This window comes from Marmota monax, unplaced genomic scaffold (assembly GCF_021218885.2).
Source record: "Marmota monax isolate L192 unplaced genomic scaffold, Marmota_monax_Labrador192_F-V1.1 WCK01_AAM20220418_F8-fsc00290, whole genome shotgun sequence".
Classification (NCBI taxonomy): domain Eukaryota; kingdom Metazoa; phylum Chordata; class Mammalia; order Rodentia; family Sciuridae; genus Marmota; species Marmota monax.
Genome location: NW_026692628.1, coordinates 289,099 through 306,805, shown reverse-complemented (window position 1 = coordinate 306,805; position 17,707 = coordinate 289,099). Strand labels below are relative to the sequence as shown.

At 35.8% G+C, this 17,707-nt stretch overlaps 1 protein-coding gene across 1 annotated transcript in view; it reads right to left on the bottom strand.

Moving 5' to 3' along the window:
* The window catches only part of Cdc73 (cell division cycle 73), a 118,797-nt gene extending 103,229 nt beyond the window's left edge, over positions 1–15,568 (bottom strand). Inside the window, exons 1-6 of the mRNA XM_046446313.2 lie at positions 15,397–15,568; positions 11,562–11,667; positions 8,540–8,609; positions 4,322–4,384; positions 4,187–4,239; positions 324–412 (exon numbers count right to left, since the gene is read on the bottom strand). Of these exons, the coding sequence (XP_046302269.1) occupies positions 324–412; positions 4,187–4,239; positions 4,322–4,384; positions 8,540–8,609; positions 11,562–11,667; positions 15,397–15,527 (512 nt within the window). The 5' untranslated portion in view covers positions 15,528–15,568. The remainder of the gene's footprint in view (positions 1–323; positions 413–4,186; positions 4,240–4,321; positions 4,385–8,539; positions 8,610–11,561; positions 11,668–15,396) is intronic.
* Between the last annotated feature and the right edge of the window lie 2,139 nt (positions 15,569–17,707).

Here is a 17,707-nt window from a genome sequence, read left to right as displayed (position 1 = left end):
TACCATTTCCATTATATTGGGCATTAAAAGTAAATTGCGTGCACAAAAGAATATGCAGAGGGTATCTATAAGCAATATGTACTTTTATATATATAAAGGATTTGAGCATCTGTGAATATTGGTATAAGGGTTGACAGGGTGCTCCTGGAACCAATCCGCTATGGATACTGAGGGAAAAAATGTATTCTTTTGAAATCAGGGGAGCAGAGGCATATAATGAATTAAAGAGGTAAATGCAAGTGTGGGAAGCATTTTAATTTCCCTTTTTCTATATATATTTACATATACCTAAACTCCATATTTGGTACTAAAAAAATTCTTACCTGATCTGTTCAGTTTGTACAATCCCTTCCTTATGACCCTCCAAACGAGCAGCCAATCTCTCTTTATCAAGGCGCACACACTCTTCATCCTGGAAATAATCACTGGTTAGTGAACATTCTAAATTTTTATTTTAAAAAAAACTGTTTTTGCAATGCTAAGAACTGAAGGGCTAAGGGCTTTGAGTATGCTAAGCATGCAGTCTACCATTAAACTTTATTATATAAAGTTTTATGAAAAAAAAAATCACTGTACATAATTTTTCCTTACAAAATCCTCACCTACACATTTCCATGGAAGTAATCCATGACTTTCATGAACTTTAAGGATACTTTTAGTTACACAAAGAAAACCACAACAAAATATATGCTGGATCATTTAAGACTAGATAGAGCTATGCCAGGTGTAGTGGCCCACGCATGGAATCACAGTGGCTCAGGAGGCTGAGGCAGAAGGCTCCAAGTTCAAAGCAAACCTCAGCAAAAGTGAGGCCCTAAGCAACTCAGTGAGATCCTGTCTCTAAATAAATTCAAAATAGGACTGGGGATGTGGCTCCATTATCGAGTGCCCCTGAGATCAATAGCTGGTACCCAAAACAAAACAAAATGAAAAGACTAGAACTAACTATAAATGCTCCTCATCTTACAAAGGGGTTCCATTCTGATAAACCCATAATAAATTGAAAATAACATAGACCACAAGTGCATTTAATACACTGACCTTACCAAACATTATAGCTTGATATAACTTACTTAAATGTGCTCAGAATATATCCTCTCACCTACACAAAAACCAACTTTATTATTAAGTGTTGGAGAACAATTATTATTAGTTGAATACTATGCTAAAAGTGGAACACTTTCAAGTCAATGTGTATGTAACATTTCTGAACCATTAAAAAAAGCCAAAAATTGTCTAGGATCATCTGTAAAAGCTTACCAAAAAAATTTGCTTAGTCATTTATTTCTATGATTAAGTGTTCTTGCCATAATACATCATAGCTACTTTTATTCAGAAAGATATCATACAACAAACGATCCTTTATAACTGAGGAAACTTATAACTAAATATTATGAGAAGCCTTCATCAGAGTCAAAAATTTCATTTTGGATCTAGGATTTTTTTTTTCCATCTGTTGCCACAAGTCCCAAACCGAGTAAAACTTTAATAGTTTTCAAAGCATGTTCCTTAGAACATTTAGAGATTTCTTATAAAGTGTCCCAGGCAACTTCAAGATATTGACTGACATTTAATTTTGGTAGCTCAAAAAAAAAAAATTTTTTTTTCCATACAGGCAATTAAGCCCAGGTATACATAACCACTAAGCCACATCCCAGCCCTTTTTTATATTTTATTTAGAGACAGGGTCTCATTGAGTTGCACTGGGCCTCCCTAAATCACTGAGGCTGGCTTTGAACTAGTGATCCTCCTGCCTCAGTCTCCTAAGATGCTGGGATAACAGGTATGAGCCACCACACCCACCACTCTCAGCTAGTTGGTAGCTCAGCTTTAATATATATTTATGTATTTCAGGATGTCAGCTAAAATGTCTGAATACTTAAAAAGACAAAAATCAATAATTCTAATTTAGTTCCATGCCTATATGCAATAAACAAGCAAATGATCAGAGTCCATGTCCAATGGCTAATGAATATGAAACTGTATTAAAAAAAAAAAAAAAAAAAAGCAGAGCCTACTCCATAGATCAAAAAATATGGGGGGCTCCAATTCTTGCACTAACAGTAATCTATCACTTAAAAAAATCTTCAAATGGACACATGGGCTGAAATGAATGGAAGGCTATTTTGGCAAATGCATTATATTTTTCTCATTTATAGTAAAGGTATATAACCCCTAATAGTCAAATTCCTTAAGGAACTGCAAATTAAAAGACAATTGCAATCTAGACTTTAATCAAATCAGAAACCCTTCCCTCAAGGTTTCTTTTTCCTGGTATAATGTAATATTCATACACTGAACTAAAACTAAAAATTGCTTAGGTAATGTGTTTATATAATACAATACTACTTTATAAAATGATCTGGAAAAAATCTTATGCTATTTTAAGTTGATTTTACAAGCTACTGGAATCCTAGCAATTTAGCATTTCTAACATGTTCAATTTTTTCAAATAACTAAATTATGATGTTCAGACTTTTCCGAACAAATGATATCCCTGACTTCACTCCATTTGTCAACTGTTAGTCACAATATTCTCTCATAAATTGAGCCAATTTTCAGTTTTACTGCCATAAAACTTGTACCAAGGGTTAACAGAATAGCTAGGATCCAGAGTACCTTGGCTCTAATACTAGTTCATCTAACTTCGGCAAATCCCTTCTTTGTTCACACATCAAACCTAGTACCACACGTCAAGCCTCACACGTGTCAAACATAGTACCACAAACTTCAAGAGATTGTGGTGAAGTTAAATGAGTAAATACACATGAAGTATTTAGACTATCCCCTAGCACATAGCAGTAACAATGAATCAGTTATCATTTTTGTCATTATGTGAAATATATCAAGTCTGTGTTTCAGAATATACCTAATTAAAATTACATTATTTTAGCATTAATTTTATCACTGGTTGCACTATATATAAATTACCAGCCAATCCTGTCCCTTCAAGTTACCTTTCTTATCTTTAATTGTGGATGCTTTACTATCCATATAGCAGACAAAAAAATATATATTTGTTCTACTTGTAGATGAACACAATGCCTTTATTTTATTTGTTTATTTTTATGTGATGCTGGGGATTGAACCCAGTGCCTCATGCATGCTAGGCGAATGCTGTGCTACTGAGCCACAACCCTGTGCCCCACCCCTTATAAGAGGTTTTATGAGATAGTGGTAGGCCAGAATTGGCCTTTGGGTCTTAGTTTGCCTATCCCTAGAATAAGGTGGTATGGGAATTTGCTCTACTATTCAGAGCTGTGAAGTGCTTACTTCATTAAAATACTGACTTAATGGATTTCAGATTTCTTGTAGCACTTTAGCTAGCAAATAGAATATTAATATTGCTTAATATTCCTTAAGGAATGTTAAGGATAGTTTACATGAAATAGAAGCCACATAAGAAATATACTTATGGGACTGGGGCTATAGCTCAGTGGTAGAGTGCTTGCCTGGCACGCATGAGGCCCTGGGTTTCATCCCCAGCACCACATAAAAAATGAAAAAAATCAAAAGTTATTTAAATATTTTTAAAAAGTATTAAAAAACAAATACATAAAAAAATATAGTTATTTTTACAGATCTACAGCATAACACAATGACTATAGTTAATAAGTGTATTATACTTTAAAACTGCTGAGTAATTTTTCTTTGAAAACTGCTAAAAGGAAGTTTTTATTGTTCTCATTACAATGATAAGTGTGTGAAGTAATGTAAATATTAATTAGCTCAACTGAGTCATGCCGCAGTGTAGAGGTATTTTAAAACATAATACTATTTATAATATACAGTTTTTGCCAACTAAAAAAATGCAGTTCTCTTTGGAAAGAAAATTAGTTCTGATAAAAGTCTAAAATAAAAACATTCATGGTTTCTAGCAATATTAATTAATACCACTGATAGAGACAAGTGTTATCTCTTCAATGTTAATTGACAGATGATAGGTTTAATCATTTGTTTAATTAAGATTAAGATTAAGCATTCCTCTAGAGTGTTAATCACCATATCAGGGGGTTTTATATGCAACAGATATGGAACTTCTTAAAAATTTACAAAAAATAAGAACATAATAATATAATTAAAATCCAGAAAAACAAAACTCCTAGGATTACTACAAACAACTCTTGTTACCAAACAATCTCAATTTCAGAAATAATATGAATGATCTTTAAATAAATTCTATTACCTCAATTCTTGGTTTCTTTGCTTCTGCTAAAACTTCATCTGCAGCTCGTTTGACTTTAAGAAAAAGAGAAGTAAATAAATGTATAGTTTTGGGATGGATTTGTGAAAGTTCAAATAAAGATGTGACAAGGCATACCTTGAGTGGATCGCTGAAGACCTATTTCTAGAGGGGCACTTCTGTCTATACTTGCTGATGTTGCTGAAAAATTAAAAAAACATTCATATAAACAGATCAATATTTAAACACATATTGGATTTTATTACAAGTAAAATTCACAAGCTTTGTCTTAGTTTGTATTTCATTGTGGAGACTTACTCCAAAAAAAAGTAAATTTTTAAAGCATTATTGTAGAAGTATTTTATAAAAAGATTAATCTGTATTAGAAAGCTTATGAGAACAAACTATTCTTAATAATTTAGCTTACATATTACTGAGATGAACTGCTTCAAAGACTATACTTCAGAATCACAACACATGTACATTAAAAAGTTTACCTAAATATAAATATGATCACACATATATGAGGGTAAGTTTTTTAAGTTAACATTCACGTTAAACATGAATCTTTAATTCTTTACAATTAGTAGAAAACTTTCAATTACCTTTTGAATTATTTGGGGACGGGGTAGTGAGGACTGAACTCAAAAGTACCGGGCCACTAAGCCACATCCCCAGCACTGTTTTGTATTTTATTTAGAGACAGGGTCTCACTGAGTTGCTAAGCACCTCGCTTTTGCTGAGGCTGACACTGAACTCGAGATCCTCCTACCTCAGCATCCTAAGCTGCTGGGATTCTGTGTGCCACTGTGCCTAGCTTGAATTATTATTATTTTTTTAAAGCATTTTTTTAACCTTTATTTTATTTATTTACTTTTATGTGGTGCTGAGGATCGAACCCAGTGCCTCACACTTGCTAGGCAAGCACCCTACCACTGAGCCACAACCCCAGCCCCTTGAATTATTTTTAATGACTCAAAATAATGAAACTGTCCCCCTTGACCTAGATTCTACCATCCTATATAACCATTGGTTGTGCTTATATATCTCTCTAGAGTTTCTTTCTGTAGATATAAGAAATACAAAATTTTACTTTTATTTTAACCTTTTATTCTGACAAAATATTCTGAATCTTACTTTTCTGTTTACATAACAGTATTCTCTCTTACATTCTTCCACATCGGCATATAGGGCATTTCTTTAACTCTTTTCTTTACAACTACAGTATATGCTATTGTATGGATTATAATTTATTTAACCAATTCCTTGCAGATGAGCAGTTCTAACAGTCTTCTGTCATTACCAACAATGGTAAAATGAAACTATATATATGTCACTTCATACATTTTCAAATATGCCTCCAGGATAAAGTTCCAGATATAGGATTTCTAAGTTAATTTTGTGGTGACAGACTGCCAACATCTTCAACAAGGGTTGTAATTATTGAGATTATAAATAAAAATGCAAAATGTTTCCTTATAGTTTGACTAGAGCATATTATTAAAATGTTAGGTTAAAAAATGCTACTTTTGTTAAACATTTCTAGCAAGTAAAGAAATGCAAATCAAAACTACTCTAAGATTTCATCTAACTCCAAACAGAATGGGAATTATTAGAATACAGATAAAAATAAATGTTGCCAAGGATGTGGGAAAAAGGTACACTCATACATTGGTGGTGGGACTGCAAATTGGTGCAATCACTAGGGAGAAAGCAGTACGGAGAGTCCTCAGAAACATGGAATGGAACCACCATCTGAACCCACTACTTGGTTTATACCCAAAGGACTTAAAATTGGCATATTACAATGATACAGACACATCAATGTTTATAGTAGCTCAACTCACAAAAGCTAAATTATGGAATCAACTTAGGAGTCTTTCAACAAATAAATGGATAAAGAAAATATGGTATATATACACAAAGGAATATTACTCAGCCTTAAGAAAAATGAAATTATGGCATTTGCAGGTAAATGGATGAAGCTGAAGAATATCATGCTAAGTGAAATAAGCCAAATCTAAAAACCAATGGCCAAATGTTTTCTCTAATAAGCAGATACTGATCCATAATGGAGTGGGGTAAGGAAGAGTAAGGGAACTTTGAATTGGGAAGAGAGGAGTGACGGGAGGGGAAGGGGTTTGACGGTGGGAAGGATGGTGGAATAAGATGGATATTATTACCCTATACACATGTATGATCACACTATACCAGAATGACTCTGCACCATGTACAGCCATAGGAATGAGAAGTTTGCTCCATTTGTAGACAACGTGTCAAAATGCATTCTACTTCATGTATAACTAATTAGAACAAATAAAAAATAAACTAAATTTTTTTAAAAAGAATACAAGTAACAATAAATGTTGGCGAGGGTGTGGGGAAAAAGGTACACTCTTATATTGGTGGTGGGACTACAAATTGGAGCAACCACTATGGAAAGCAGTATGGAGAATTCCTCAGAAAACATGGAATGGAACCACCATTTGACCCAGTTATCCCTCTCCTCCATCTATACCCAGAGGACTTAAAATCAGCATACTATAGTGATACAGCCACATCAAAGTTTACAGCAGCTCAACTCACAATAGCTAAACTATGAAACGAACCTAAGTGCCTTTCAACAGATGAATGGATAAAGAAAATGTGGTATTTATTCACACTTGGAATATCCTTTGCCTTAAGGAAGGACAAAATTATGGCATTTACAGGTAAATGGATGGAGCTGGAGAACATCTAGCTAAGCAGAATAAGCCAATCCCAAAAAACCAAAGGCTGAAGGTTTTCTCTAAATTGCAAATGCTAATTCACAATGGGGGGGTGCCCTAGGGAAAAATAGAAGTACTTTGGACTAGGCAGAGGTGAAATGAAGGGATGGGAGGGGAAATAGGAGTAGGAAAGACAGTAGAATGAATCAGACATTAATACCCTCTTGAGCATATGACTACATACTCGGACAATGTATGTAGAGGACTGAGAATGAACCAGAAGAATGAGAAGCTATATCATAACTTATGTAGGATGTGTCAAAATGTATTCTATTGTCATGTATAACTAATTAGAATAAAAATTTTTTAAATGATATCTTTGAATAGTTTGTAATTGATTTTTGAAAGAAATTAGCATATTTAGCATATTTTCTTTGGATTAGTGAACTGTATGACCGAAATTCGTGGTTTTAAGTCTCTTTTGGTATATATTTCCAGAACAACTTCATATATTAGTTGAGACAGTTTTTTTTCTAATAAAATTTGAAATATTTTTTATCAGTTTGTCAAGTCTTTTATTAAAATACATAAGGTTTTTACCTTTACCAAACTATTAACTGAATAATCCCACCTTTTCCCCAGTCATTTGACATGCCTTTTTCTACTCATGTTAAATTAACAAATGTACTTCTAATCCTACAGATTAAAAACTGTTTATTAGTTTATCAACTCTCTCTCAGTTCTTAAATTATTAGGGCTTTGTTAAAACTTCCAAAATCTAAAATAACTAGTCTTTTTCTCTTGCTCTTCCACAATTTTTTAGGATATTCACCAAACTTTAAAATTACCTTGTCTAGTTCTACCCCTCTTTAAGAAAAACTGTTTGGATTGTTACAAATGCCAAGTGAAGAAAGACTTTCAAAAATGGGAGTGGTTAATAATAACAAATGTGTTGACAGGTGGAGAAAGGTAAGGGAGCCCAATAGATAGCATAAGTCTCTGCTGACCTTAGAATGATTTCAGTAGGACAGTATCAATAAAAGCCACACAGGAGTGACTTCAAGAAACAATCAAGATAAAGAAATAGCAAAGAACTTTGCAAAGAATTTTGCAGTAATAGAGACAAAACAAATGGACCAGGAGATAAAACCTGAAGTCAAAAACATTTTTTTTAAATGAGATATCTTACTATATGTATTCTAAAAAGTAATGATGCAGAAAAAAGGAGAAAACTGATTGAGGCAAGACAGAAACAATAATTTACACAAGTAAAGTCTTTTGAGAATGTGGAAAAAAATCCACATACAACAGGGATTACTAGCCTTAGAGACAAAGCATAATCACTATAACTAGAAAGAGGAACATATGAACAAAGCTACGTTATTTATTTTTTTTTAGTGGGAATATAAATTTTCCAATACTTATTTCATGGGGGGAACAACTGCTACTTAACAATTGCTACTTAAGAGTGAGCAATTTAGGGAGCTGGGGTTGTGGCTCAATCGTAGAGCACTTGCCTCATACATGTGAGGCACTGAGTTCAATCCTTAACACCACATAATAAATAAATAAATAAATGTTTTATGCCCATCTACAACTAAAAAAATACTTTAAAAAAAAAAGAGTGAGCAATTTAAAAGGTACTCACATGCTTCACCATTGAGATATCCAAGAAGATCTTTTCGGTCAGGTCTTCTAACCACAGGAATATTTTCAGTCTGAAACCAAAATTTTAAATTACATATTAAATAGATAACAACTATATAAAACCTGATAAGTTCATATGATCTCTGAATTTATTCCAATATCTTGATAACATTAAAATCAGATTTGTAAAAAAATATGCTAAGCTAAAAAAACCTAAAAATCTTGAAAAATTTTTAAATGTTAATTTTTAGTAATTTTATTTTGGAAATTCCAGGAAGATGTATTAAAGATAATTATTAGAAAGGAAACAGTAACTCTCTTTTCAAAATATTAATTTCAGTCTTTTTTTTTCCTCATGGCTTACTCTAGGTCCTTATTTTTTTTTTAACTGCATTCAAGATGTCTGCAAGTCAGACTAATAACTTTTAGTCTGCTTTCTCAGTTTATGCACCATCTCAACAGTGCTTTCTTTTCTCACGCAAAAACCAGGCCTCTTCAAAATATGCAGCATGACCTCTTCCAAATAAACTGAATTAGCCACTAAAACTAAATTTTCATAATTAACAATATGCACATGTTGTTTAGACAGGAGAAAAGCACAGGCGATTATACAGAAAAATGTATGGTGGTTGTTTACCTTCTACATATTTCTTTTTATCCTTGAGTATGTATAAATTCTGTAAATAGGGGGGGAAAAAGATTAAAAAATGAACCTGAAAAAATGTGTCCATTTCAGAAAAATGGATAATTTTCCTTTACTAACCTACATTATCAAGATGTAAAGAGATGAGCAAATAAAACTGTATAGTTCAGGTAAGAATAACTTTTGGGCCAGGAAATCAATGAATCCTGTCGCTACCACAACTGCTATATCATTTTTCTAATGTTAACAGTGTAAGAAAAAATGATGGCAAATTGATTATACAGGTTTAAATCCTTTGTCCGTGTATAACAAAAACAAAGAAGTAATAAGAACCCTTAATATCAATGGCCAATTATTTCACAATGAACATTTCACTATGCCAAACATTCTGTACTTACATCTTAATTACTTAGTTGAATATTTAATCATTTAAAAATTATTCTTTTTTTTCCCCTAAAAGATCAAGCTAAATTTTCATTTCTCCTTAGGAGAAAGTCCATGGGTTTTGTGTGTGCATGTTTGCAGGTTTTTTTCCCCAAATCAGTCATCATGGAATATTATAAATAGTTTAAATATTTGAATTAATTTTCTTCAAATTACTATTTCTAAGTTTAATAATATACTTCATTGCTTAGTCACTATTGAATTACATACACATTATAGCCAACTAAAAGACATAAGTCTACACATACTAAAATATGAGCCAGGGGCCTGGGGTTGTGACTCAGTGGTAGAGCACTTGCCTATCATGTATGAGGCACTGGGTTCAATCCTCAGCACTGTATATATACATATATTTTTTTTTTCTTGTTTAAAGTAAGTAAATAAAAATAAAATAGGAGCCAGAATACTTATTTCAAGAATGGTCTGTTCACACGAAAAAGCAACTAACATCAAGAAATCAGAAAAGTGGAGCCCTGGAATTTTAGAATTCTACACCTCTAATTTGAGAAATATTTAAGAAAAACAAAGTTGAAATCTTATCTGACCAAGGTCCACAGTAATAATAACTATCCATTAATTATACTCTACAACCATTCTAAAAGAACATGATCCATAAATCTAAACTGAATGCTTAAAACACCTTTATTATTCCAAAATAAATGGATATATCAAAAAAAAAACACTCTAATTTCTGCCTAACTCAATTTTTAAAGATGATACAAAATATCTTTACAGAGATGCCAATATTTTTCTCCAATATTTACCAAGTATAAGTATTTAACACTAAACATGTATATATGTATATCTCACTCAGAAAAGCAGAATCTATGGTTTAATTCTTTAAAAAACCTATCAGATAAAATGACACCTTCTTCTCAACTGCTTTAAGTAGCAAGTTATTATTTAAGATACCATGCATAAGTCAGTAATCTCAACTATTAGTTAGAAAGGAGGGAAAATTTATAAAACTAAATTTTACACAGATAAAATGCAACTAGGGGCTGGAGTATGGCTCAGTGGTAGAGCACTTGCCTAGCATGTGTTGTGAGGCACTGGGTTCGATTCTCAGCACTGCATATAAATAAGTGAATAAAATAAAGGTCCATTACATCTAAAAAAAAAAATTTTTTTAAATGCAAACTAGCAATAACTCAGAAGCTCTAATGATGACAGACATGAAGATATTTATGAAGCTTAAATAAAACCATTTAAAACTCTAACAAATGAAAAAGTATTTATAAATTAATACATTTCAATAAAGTAGTACTTGTAAGAATGTTAAAGCAATATTGTAAGCAGATATTTAATTATTTCAGTATCTCAAAAAATATATCAAATTCTATCAAAAAGAATCTGTGGGCTTAATTTTAAAAACTGAGTATTATCATTTGGGGGCATTTTATTTAGGTATTTATAGCAATTTGCAATGCCACACAGCTATCATACCCAAATAACTCTGAAATCTATTATCGATTATAATAAAGAACTTCCCTAGAATGTCATCATCAAGCCTCTATGAAATTAGTTATTTTCAAATTGTTTCTAAAGATTTGTATCTAAGTAAAAAGATTTTCAAATACTGAGAAAGCAAGCAAAACTGAAAACAAATCAATTTATCAAGTATGAAAATAACTGCTAAATTAATTCTATTTAAAACAATGTCTGTTAATACTTTTATGACCAAAATAAATTTTTTCCCAAAACATCAGGATCCTTCCCACATCTTATAAATTTTTATAAAAACATCTCTGTAAATACCTTTATAACTTCTCTTGTTATAACATGATGTGTATTTCACATTTAAAAAAATCACAGATTAAAAAATTTGTATTAATCATAAAGTAGCCAAATTTTAATCCTCCAGGAAACTTATATGCCAAACTATACCTATAAACAATTAAGTTAAAAAACAAGTTTTAAAATAAACCCTACTTACAGCTGCACGACGGACATAAACAGGATGAGAAAGGTGCACATTATTAAGTAGAAATAAAATGGAATCCAAAGTGTAGTACTCTCTGGGTTGGCCTTCCTTTCCAGTCCTGAAATCATTAAAGCAAAATTTTTAATTCACAATTTAAATTCAATTATTTGGGCTCAGGTACATGTATCGATTCATCTTTACCCACTTGACCATCCAACAATGTACTTAACATAGCTAACAAAAATACACATAACTGGGGCTGGGGCTGTAGCTCAGTGACAGGCCTAACATGTGTGAGGCACTGGGTTCGATCCTTAGCAGCACATAAAAAATAAAATCAAATAAAGACACGCTGTCCATCTATAATTATAAAAATAATAATAAATAAATAATAAAAAATACACAAAAATGTCTGAAGCAGTAGCACATGCCAGTAATCCCAGCTGGGGAGGCTGGGGAGGCTGGGAAGGCTTGGGAGAATGGGATCAACACCAGCTTCAGCGAGGCCTTATACAACTCAATGAGACCCAGTTTCCTAAATAAAATATTTTTAAAAGGCTGAATATATAGCTCAGTGGTTAAGTGCCCCTGAGTTCACTTTCCAGTACCAAAGAAAAAACAAAAACAAAAACAAAGCCCCTAAATTATAAAATCTACTAAGTGTAATGTCAGGAAAGCAAAAAGAACACAAAGGAAGACAATAACAAAATGCAAGAAGTAGGGAAAACACACACATTTTTACTCTAAAGAACAATACAAACTTTTTAGAACTGGACCCAAATTAGGCTCTGGGCTTTATCAACAGAGAAAAAAACCTAATCATTTGCCACCATGCATGCATGTAATCCCAGCGGGAGGCCAAGGCAGGAGGATCATGAGTTCAAAGCCAGACTCAGCAATGGAGACGCCCTAAGCAACTCAGTGAGACCCCATCTCTAAACACAATATTAAAAAGTGCTGGGAGCTGAGCTGGGTGCAGTGGCACTTGCCTGTAAATACCAGCAGTTCGGGAGCCTGAGGCAGGAGGATTGGAGACTCAGCAATGAAGAGGCACTAAGCAACTCATTGAGACTCTGTCTCTAAATAAAATACAAAAAAGGGCTAGGGATGTGGCTCAGTGGTTAAGGGCCCCTGGGTTCAATCCCTGGTACCAAAAATAAATAAATATCAGTTATAGAATGGAGGATCCTTAAGAGAAAACAAATTGTAATAAAACAATACAGTCTACAGGAACAAGCTCTCCAACGTTGTCACCTATGGGTAAGCTGCTCTAGAAGATCACCTATTTATAGCTGGCCAGACCTAAGTGGGGCCATACTTTGTGTTCAGTGTCTGAGAAACTGGGGCTATATATAACTAACTTAATGTCCAATCCCACCCTTTACCCTACTTCAAAAAGTCACACAACTCTGAAAGATTTTTCAGCAAGAAAGCAGACCAAAATGCAAAAAGGGGGGGGGGGGGGGGGCTAGGGATATAGCTCAGTTGGTAGAGTGCTTGCCTTGCATGCACAAGAGAGTGCTTGTCTTGCATGAACAAGGCCCTGGGTTCAATCCCCAGCCACCACAAAAAAAAAAAAGCAAAAGGTATGGAAGATGGAAAGAGATGGGTATTCAATCCCACCTTTCCCTCTACATCTACCCATCATAATTCAAATATACTATTTGAATTCATTTGAATACGACCCACTACAACCAGTCCCCAATTGGACTTTTCTACCATCTCTATATTAATGTTTTTCAAACCACACCTCACTTATTACTGTACAAAGAAATTTCAGTTTTTCCTTATGATAGAGTAAAAATAACAATGCACTGCATGCAATAAGGGTATGTAGTGTTTTACACATACGTACATCTTTACAGGTGTACATACACATATAGAAAAGGAAAATTTCTCAGTGATTCACTGCTGAAAGTCTGAAATCTGTTTTAAGCATTCCTTTTCACTGCCTTCAGTGAAGTGCTGTCAAAACATGTCCTTTTCAGCCCTTATGCCTTTAGTATACAGCTCTGTCATCCTGAAGAACTAATCTGTCACTTTTTTTTTTTTTCTTCAAAGAAGTTAGTTTTTGTTTGGAGGGAGTACTGGGAATTGAATCCAGGGTTGTGTGCTTAGTAGGCAAGCACTCTACCTCTGAATTACATCCCTAGACCTCCTCTAACTCAAAACTCTTACCCATTCTGGGTGGAGGTAAGGTGATGGGGATTGAACTCAAGGACACTTCACCACTGAGACACAGCTCCAATCTTTTAAGACAGGCTGGCCTAGAACTTGCAATCCTCCTGCCTCAGCCTCCAGAGTAACTGGGATTTCAGATGTGAGCCACTGTGCCTGGGTTTTTACCCATTCTGTAAAGCTTACTCATTTGTCCATGCATTCATTCAAAAAAGCTCAGTGGGATGCAAATATGTCACATACTTCTATGAAAACTTCCTTAAAATACCCGTAACTAGAAGTAACTGTTCTGAGATAGAAAGCCTTTCACAAGTTACTTATTCTTATCTCTTCTACTTGGATTAATTCTTCTGAGTCAGGAGCCAGGGTTTCAGGAATTTTTCTATTCCTTGAATTAAACTGCCCTAAACCCTGAATATTTGTTATTAATTTTATATACACATACACACACACATATATATACATACACACATATATATGTATCCATTAAAAATCCAATCAAGGACCAGCCTTTTTGGTTGTAGATCATGGTAAAGCACTTGACTAGCACATGTGAGGCACTGGGTTCGATCACCCACACCACATAAAAGTAAATAAATAAAATAAAGGGAGTGTGCATATGTGTCCATCTACAATTAAAAAGTGGTTTTTTACTTCAATCAGATATTGCTTATGCAATTATCTTCAAAGGGTAAAACAAGAAATTCAGAATGGCGTTTAATCAATATTTCATAAAGCTTATGAAATAAGAAGGCTAAAAGAAATCCCTTAAATTTCCCAGTTTTTCATCAACTCTCCATAAAGCCCTTTCCACTCAAACAAAATGAATAGGAAAGTTCTGGTCTAAAGGTCAAATTATCAAAATCAAGCATCAATAACAGTGATCAATCATTAAATGATCACTAAAACTGTATCTAGATGTTTTCCTAACCCTAACCCTAACCCTGAACGACTTAAAATTCACTAGACCCCACGTGGCATGCATGGATTGACGTCCCAAAACATTTTTCTTGAATACACACTTTCCAAAATCACACACCATTATTTTCTTAAATCTGTAAAGCTCATTTCATTTGCTCAGTAACTTTCTAACTGAAAAACTCCTGTTGTCCTCTCTAGCACTGGTTTTGATGATTATTGCAAATTAACCAACTCTTTCCCATCTTAGCTTCACGCAGTCGTGCCCTTCTCTCTTCCTGAGGAATAACACCCTCCCCAATTACTAAGGAAGAAGAAACCGACCAGGAGCTGCAAAAGCCACCTGAGACAGAACACATGGCAGTCTCAAAGAAAATTTTAAGAACAAAAAGGAACGTCTCCGGCAGCAGACGGTGTGCTCCTTTGTGCACCTACGTTCAGGTACACTTGTGCACCAGCCCTACACGTTGCTGGTACTTGATACATACTGGGGGGAAAAGAACTGGTAAAGTCACAAACTCCCATGTTCCCGTTCCCTTTGGCTTCCCAAAGATTTAAAGGGATGGACCGCTCCAGACACAGTTCCTCCTCTTCCCTCCTCACCCTAAAAGTGCAACTTGGGCTCTAGAGAGAAACTTTTTCCCAGAGCACCCGTTTATCCCCCATCCCCAAGGGAAACAGGGGGAGGGGTTAGGAAAGAGGTCGCCTGGGGGCGCCCAACACCCCTAGGCCGAAGCCAAGCCGGACTTACCCCCAAACTACATAGTTGGTCTTCACATTCTTGGGCCAGGAGAACTCCCCGAAGATCACTTCGTCTCCCTTCACCACAATCTCCTTCTTCTGGATGTTGTACTGTCGCAGGACGCTGAGCACGTCCGCCATCTTCCCCCCCCTCGCCGCCGCTTGCCCCGGGCGCCGCCGCCACCACCGCTGCGCCTGCCTCCCTCTTCCCCCGTCGCCTCGCCCTCTTCCTCCTCCGCCGCCGCCGCCGCGAACCAACAGCAGCCGAACTAACAGCCGTCCTCGCCTACGACAGCAGCAGGGGCAGTAGCCACCCAGGCCGCCAAGGACCCCGCGCTATAAGGCAAGGCCCCGCCGCTGGCTGCCCGCGGAGAACGCCTGACTGCGCGCCTCCAGCGCCTCACGGCTGCCGCCAGGGGGAGCCGCGACTGCCCGGGAAAATGCCCCTCCCAGACTCCTCCTCCACACCGAGACGAATCCCTTAACCGCGCTGCGCACCAACACCGCGCCCACGTACAGCGCGCGCACGGGAACACTGCCGGGCGCGCTCACTCCGAGGCGACAGGTGCGCGCGCACCTGCACGGCCGTTCCGTACTTCCATCCCTAGAGCGCGCACTGAGTGTTCGAAGACCTGTGCTGCGTGAGGCCGCCCCCCCTGGGGCCCTCGCTGGGCGACGGTGGGGCTCCGCAGCGTTTGCCAACAACTGGAATCGCCTGCCTGTCTGTGTGGGACCCACTTCTAAGTTGGATCCACTTCTAGCAAAAGGTCTCTAGATCCTACTGATCTGGATAAGCCCTTTGAGAAGACGTGTTGGGCTTTGGTGTTTCTGGATCTGGTGTTTAGTTTTTGTCTTTTTTTTTTTTTTTCTTTGCAGAGTAGAGAAAGACCAAGTTCGGTGGAATACACTTTTGACACCATATTTGTTAATGGTTTTGACCTTATAACAGCTGTAGGTTAATGGAGAAAATGGGATTAATACGAGAATAAGGTGAAAGCGTCTAAACAAGTTAACAAACTATCATAAAATATTTGGATTTTTCCCGCCCCTTTCCTTAGAGGATAACTTTTTCTATCCTGGTCCCTACTCCCAGCCAATCGCAAAGGACTAGAAATGGTTCCAAATTGTAAATGGGAAACCTACCCTGACAGAAACCTCAAACTATACTAATTAAAAATACTTTTGGACAACTCCAATTTTTAAAATCGCGCTCAGAAGATTCAGTGGTGTCCTTGAATAACTGGGAACATTTAACTAAATTCAATATACCAGTGCCTTACCGACATATCCCGTGGTCCCCCCTCTCCCAACCCCCACCTTTATTCCTCTTGTTAAAGTAGAAGAGGGGAAGGCAACTTTGTGACAAAACAATGGCTTGACCAGTTTTGAAAAAATACATATATTTTTATGTGCAGCAAATAACCCTACATATACAGAAGTATGTGGGTGGTTTCATATACCATGTTTGGCTATTTTGCAACTGTGAATTGAGAAATTTTGTCTGTTCCAGGAATGTTTTCAACCCAGTATTTTCTTGAGCCCCACCCCCAAACACGCATACTATAAAGAACTGACTGCTCTTGTCTATCCCACAAACTTTTTATTCATACCTATATGAGAACACAGAGTATGTCTTGGCTTCCTTGTTGATGGAGTTGCCTTCCTCCTCATATACAAAACTAAGGAAGAACAGACCTGTTTCCACAGGTATCCTAATGTCTAGCACATTCTTTGGTACATAATAGGCAGGTTGGATAGAGTCTCAGTAAATGGTGAAGTAATAAGCAGGATGAGTTCAAGGAATTTAAGGTTACAAAATAGAGTAAGTCTCTGAAAATTATAATTTATTTTATTTCATATACAGATAATGTCCAAGCCATCTCCTTAAAATTACTTCACTAGGCTCCCAGCCAGTTGGAGGCCATCCTCAGCAACTTGATAAGACTCTTTTGTCTCAAGAATTAAAAAGGGGTGTAGCTCAGTGGTAGTGCACCCCTGGATTCAATCCCCAGTACCCTCCCCACACACACACAAATTGACTCCTAATGTGGGTTTAATGAGAATATAAAAATGCAATAAAAGGTAATATTAGTAGTAGAGATGAAAATTTTAAAAATTAATAAGAAAAAGGTAATCTTATTTGTTTGCCTTGGGCAAAAGTTGTTCATTTCTCCTGTTATGAACTCTGGAACAATACTATGAGTTCTCCTCATAGAATGGATGAGCATCCATCAGAAAATATCATGTGTTTTGGGAAATAGTGGATCCAAGATCACTACATGGAATTTTACCACTTCCTCAGTTGCAAACAATACCTGTCC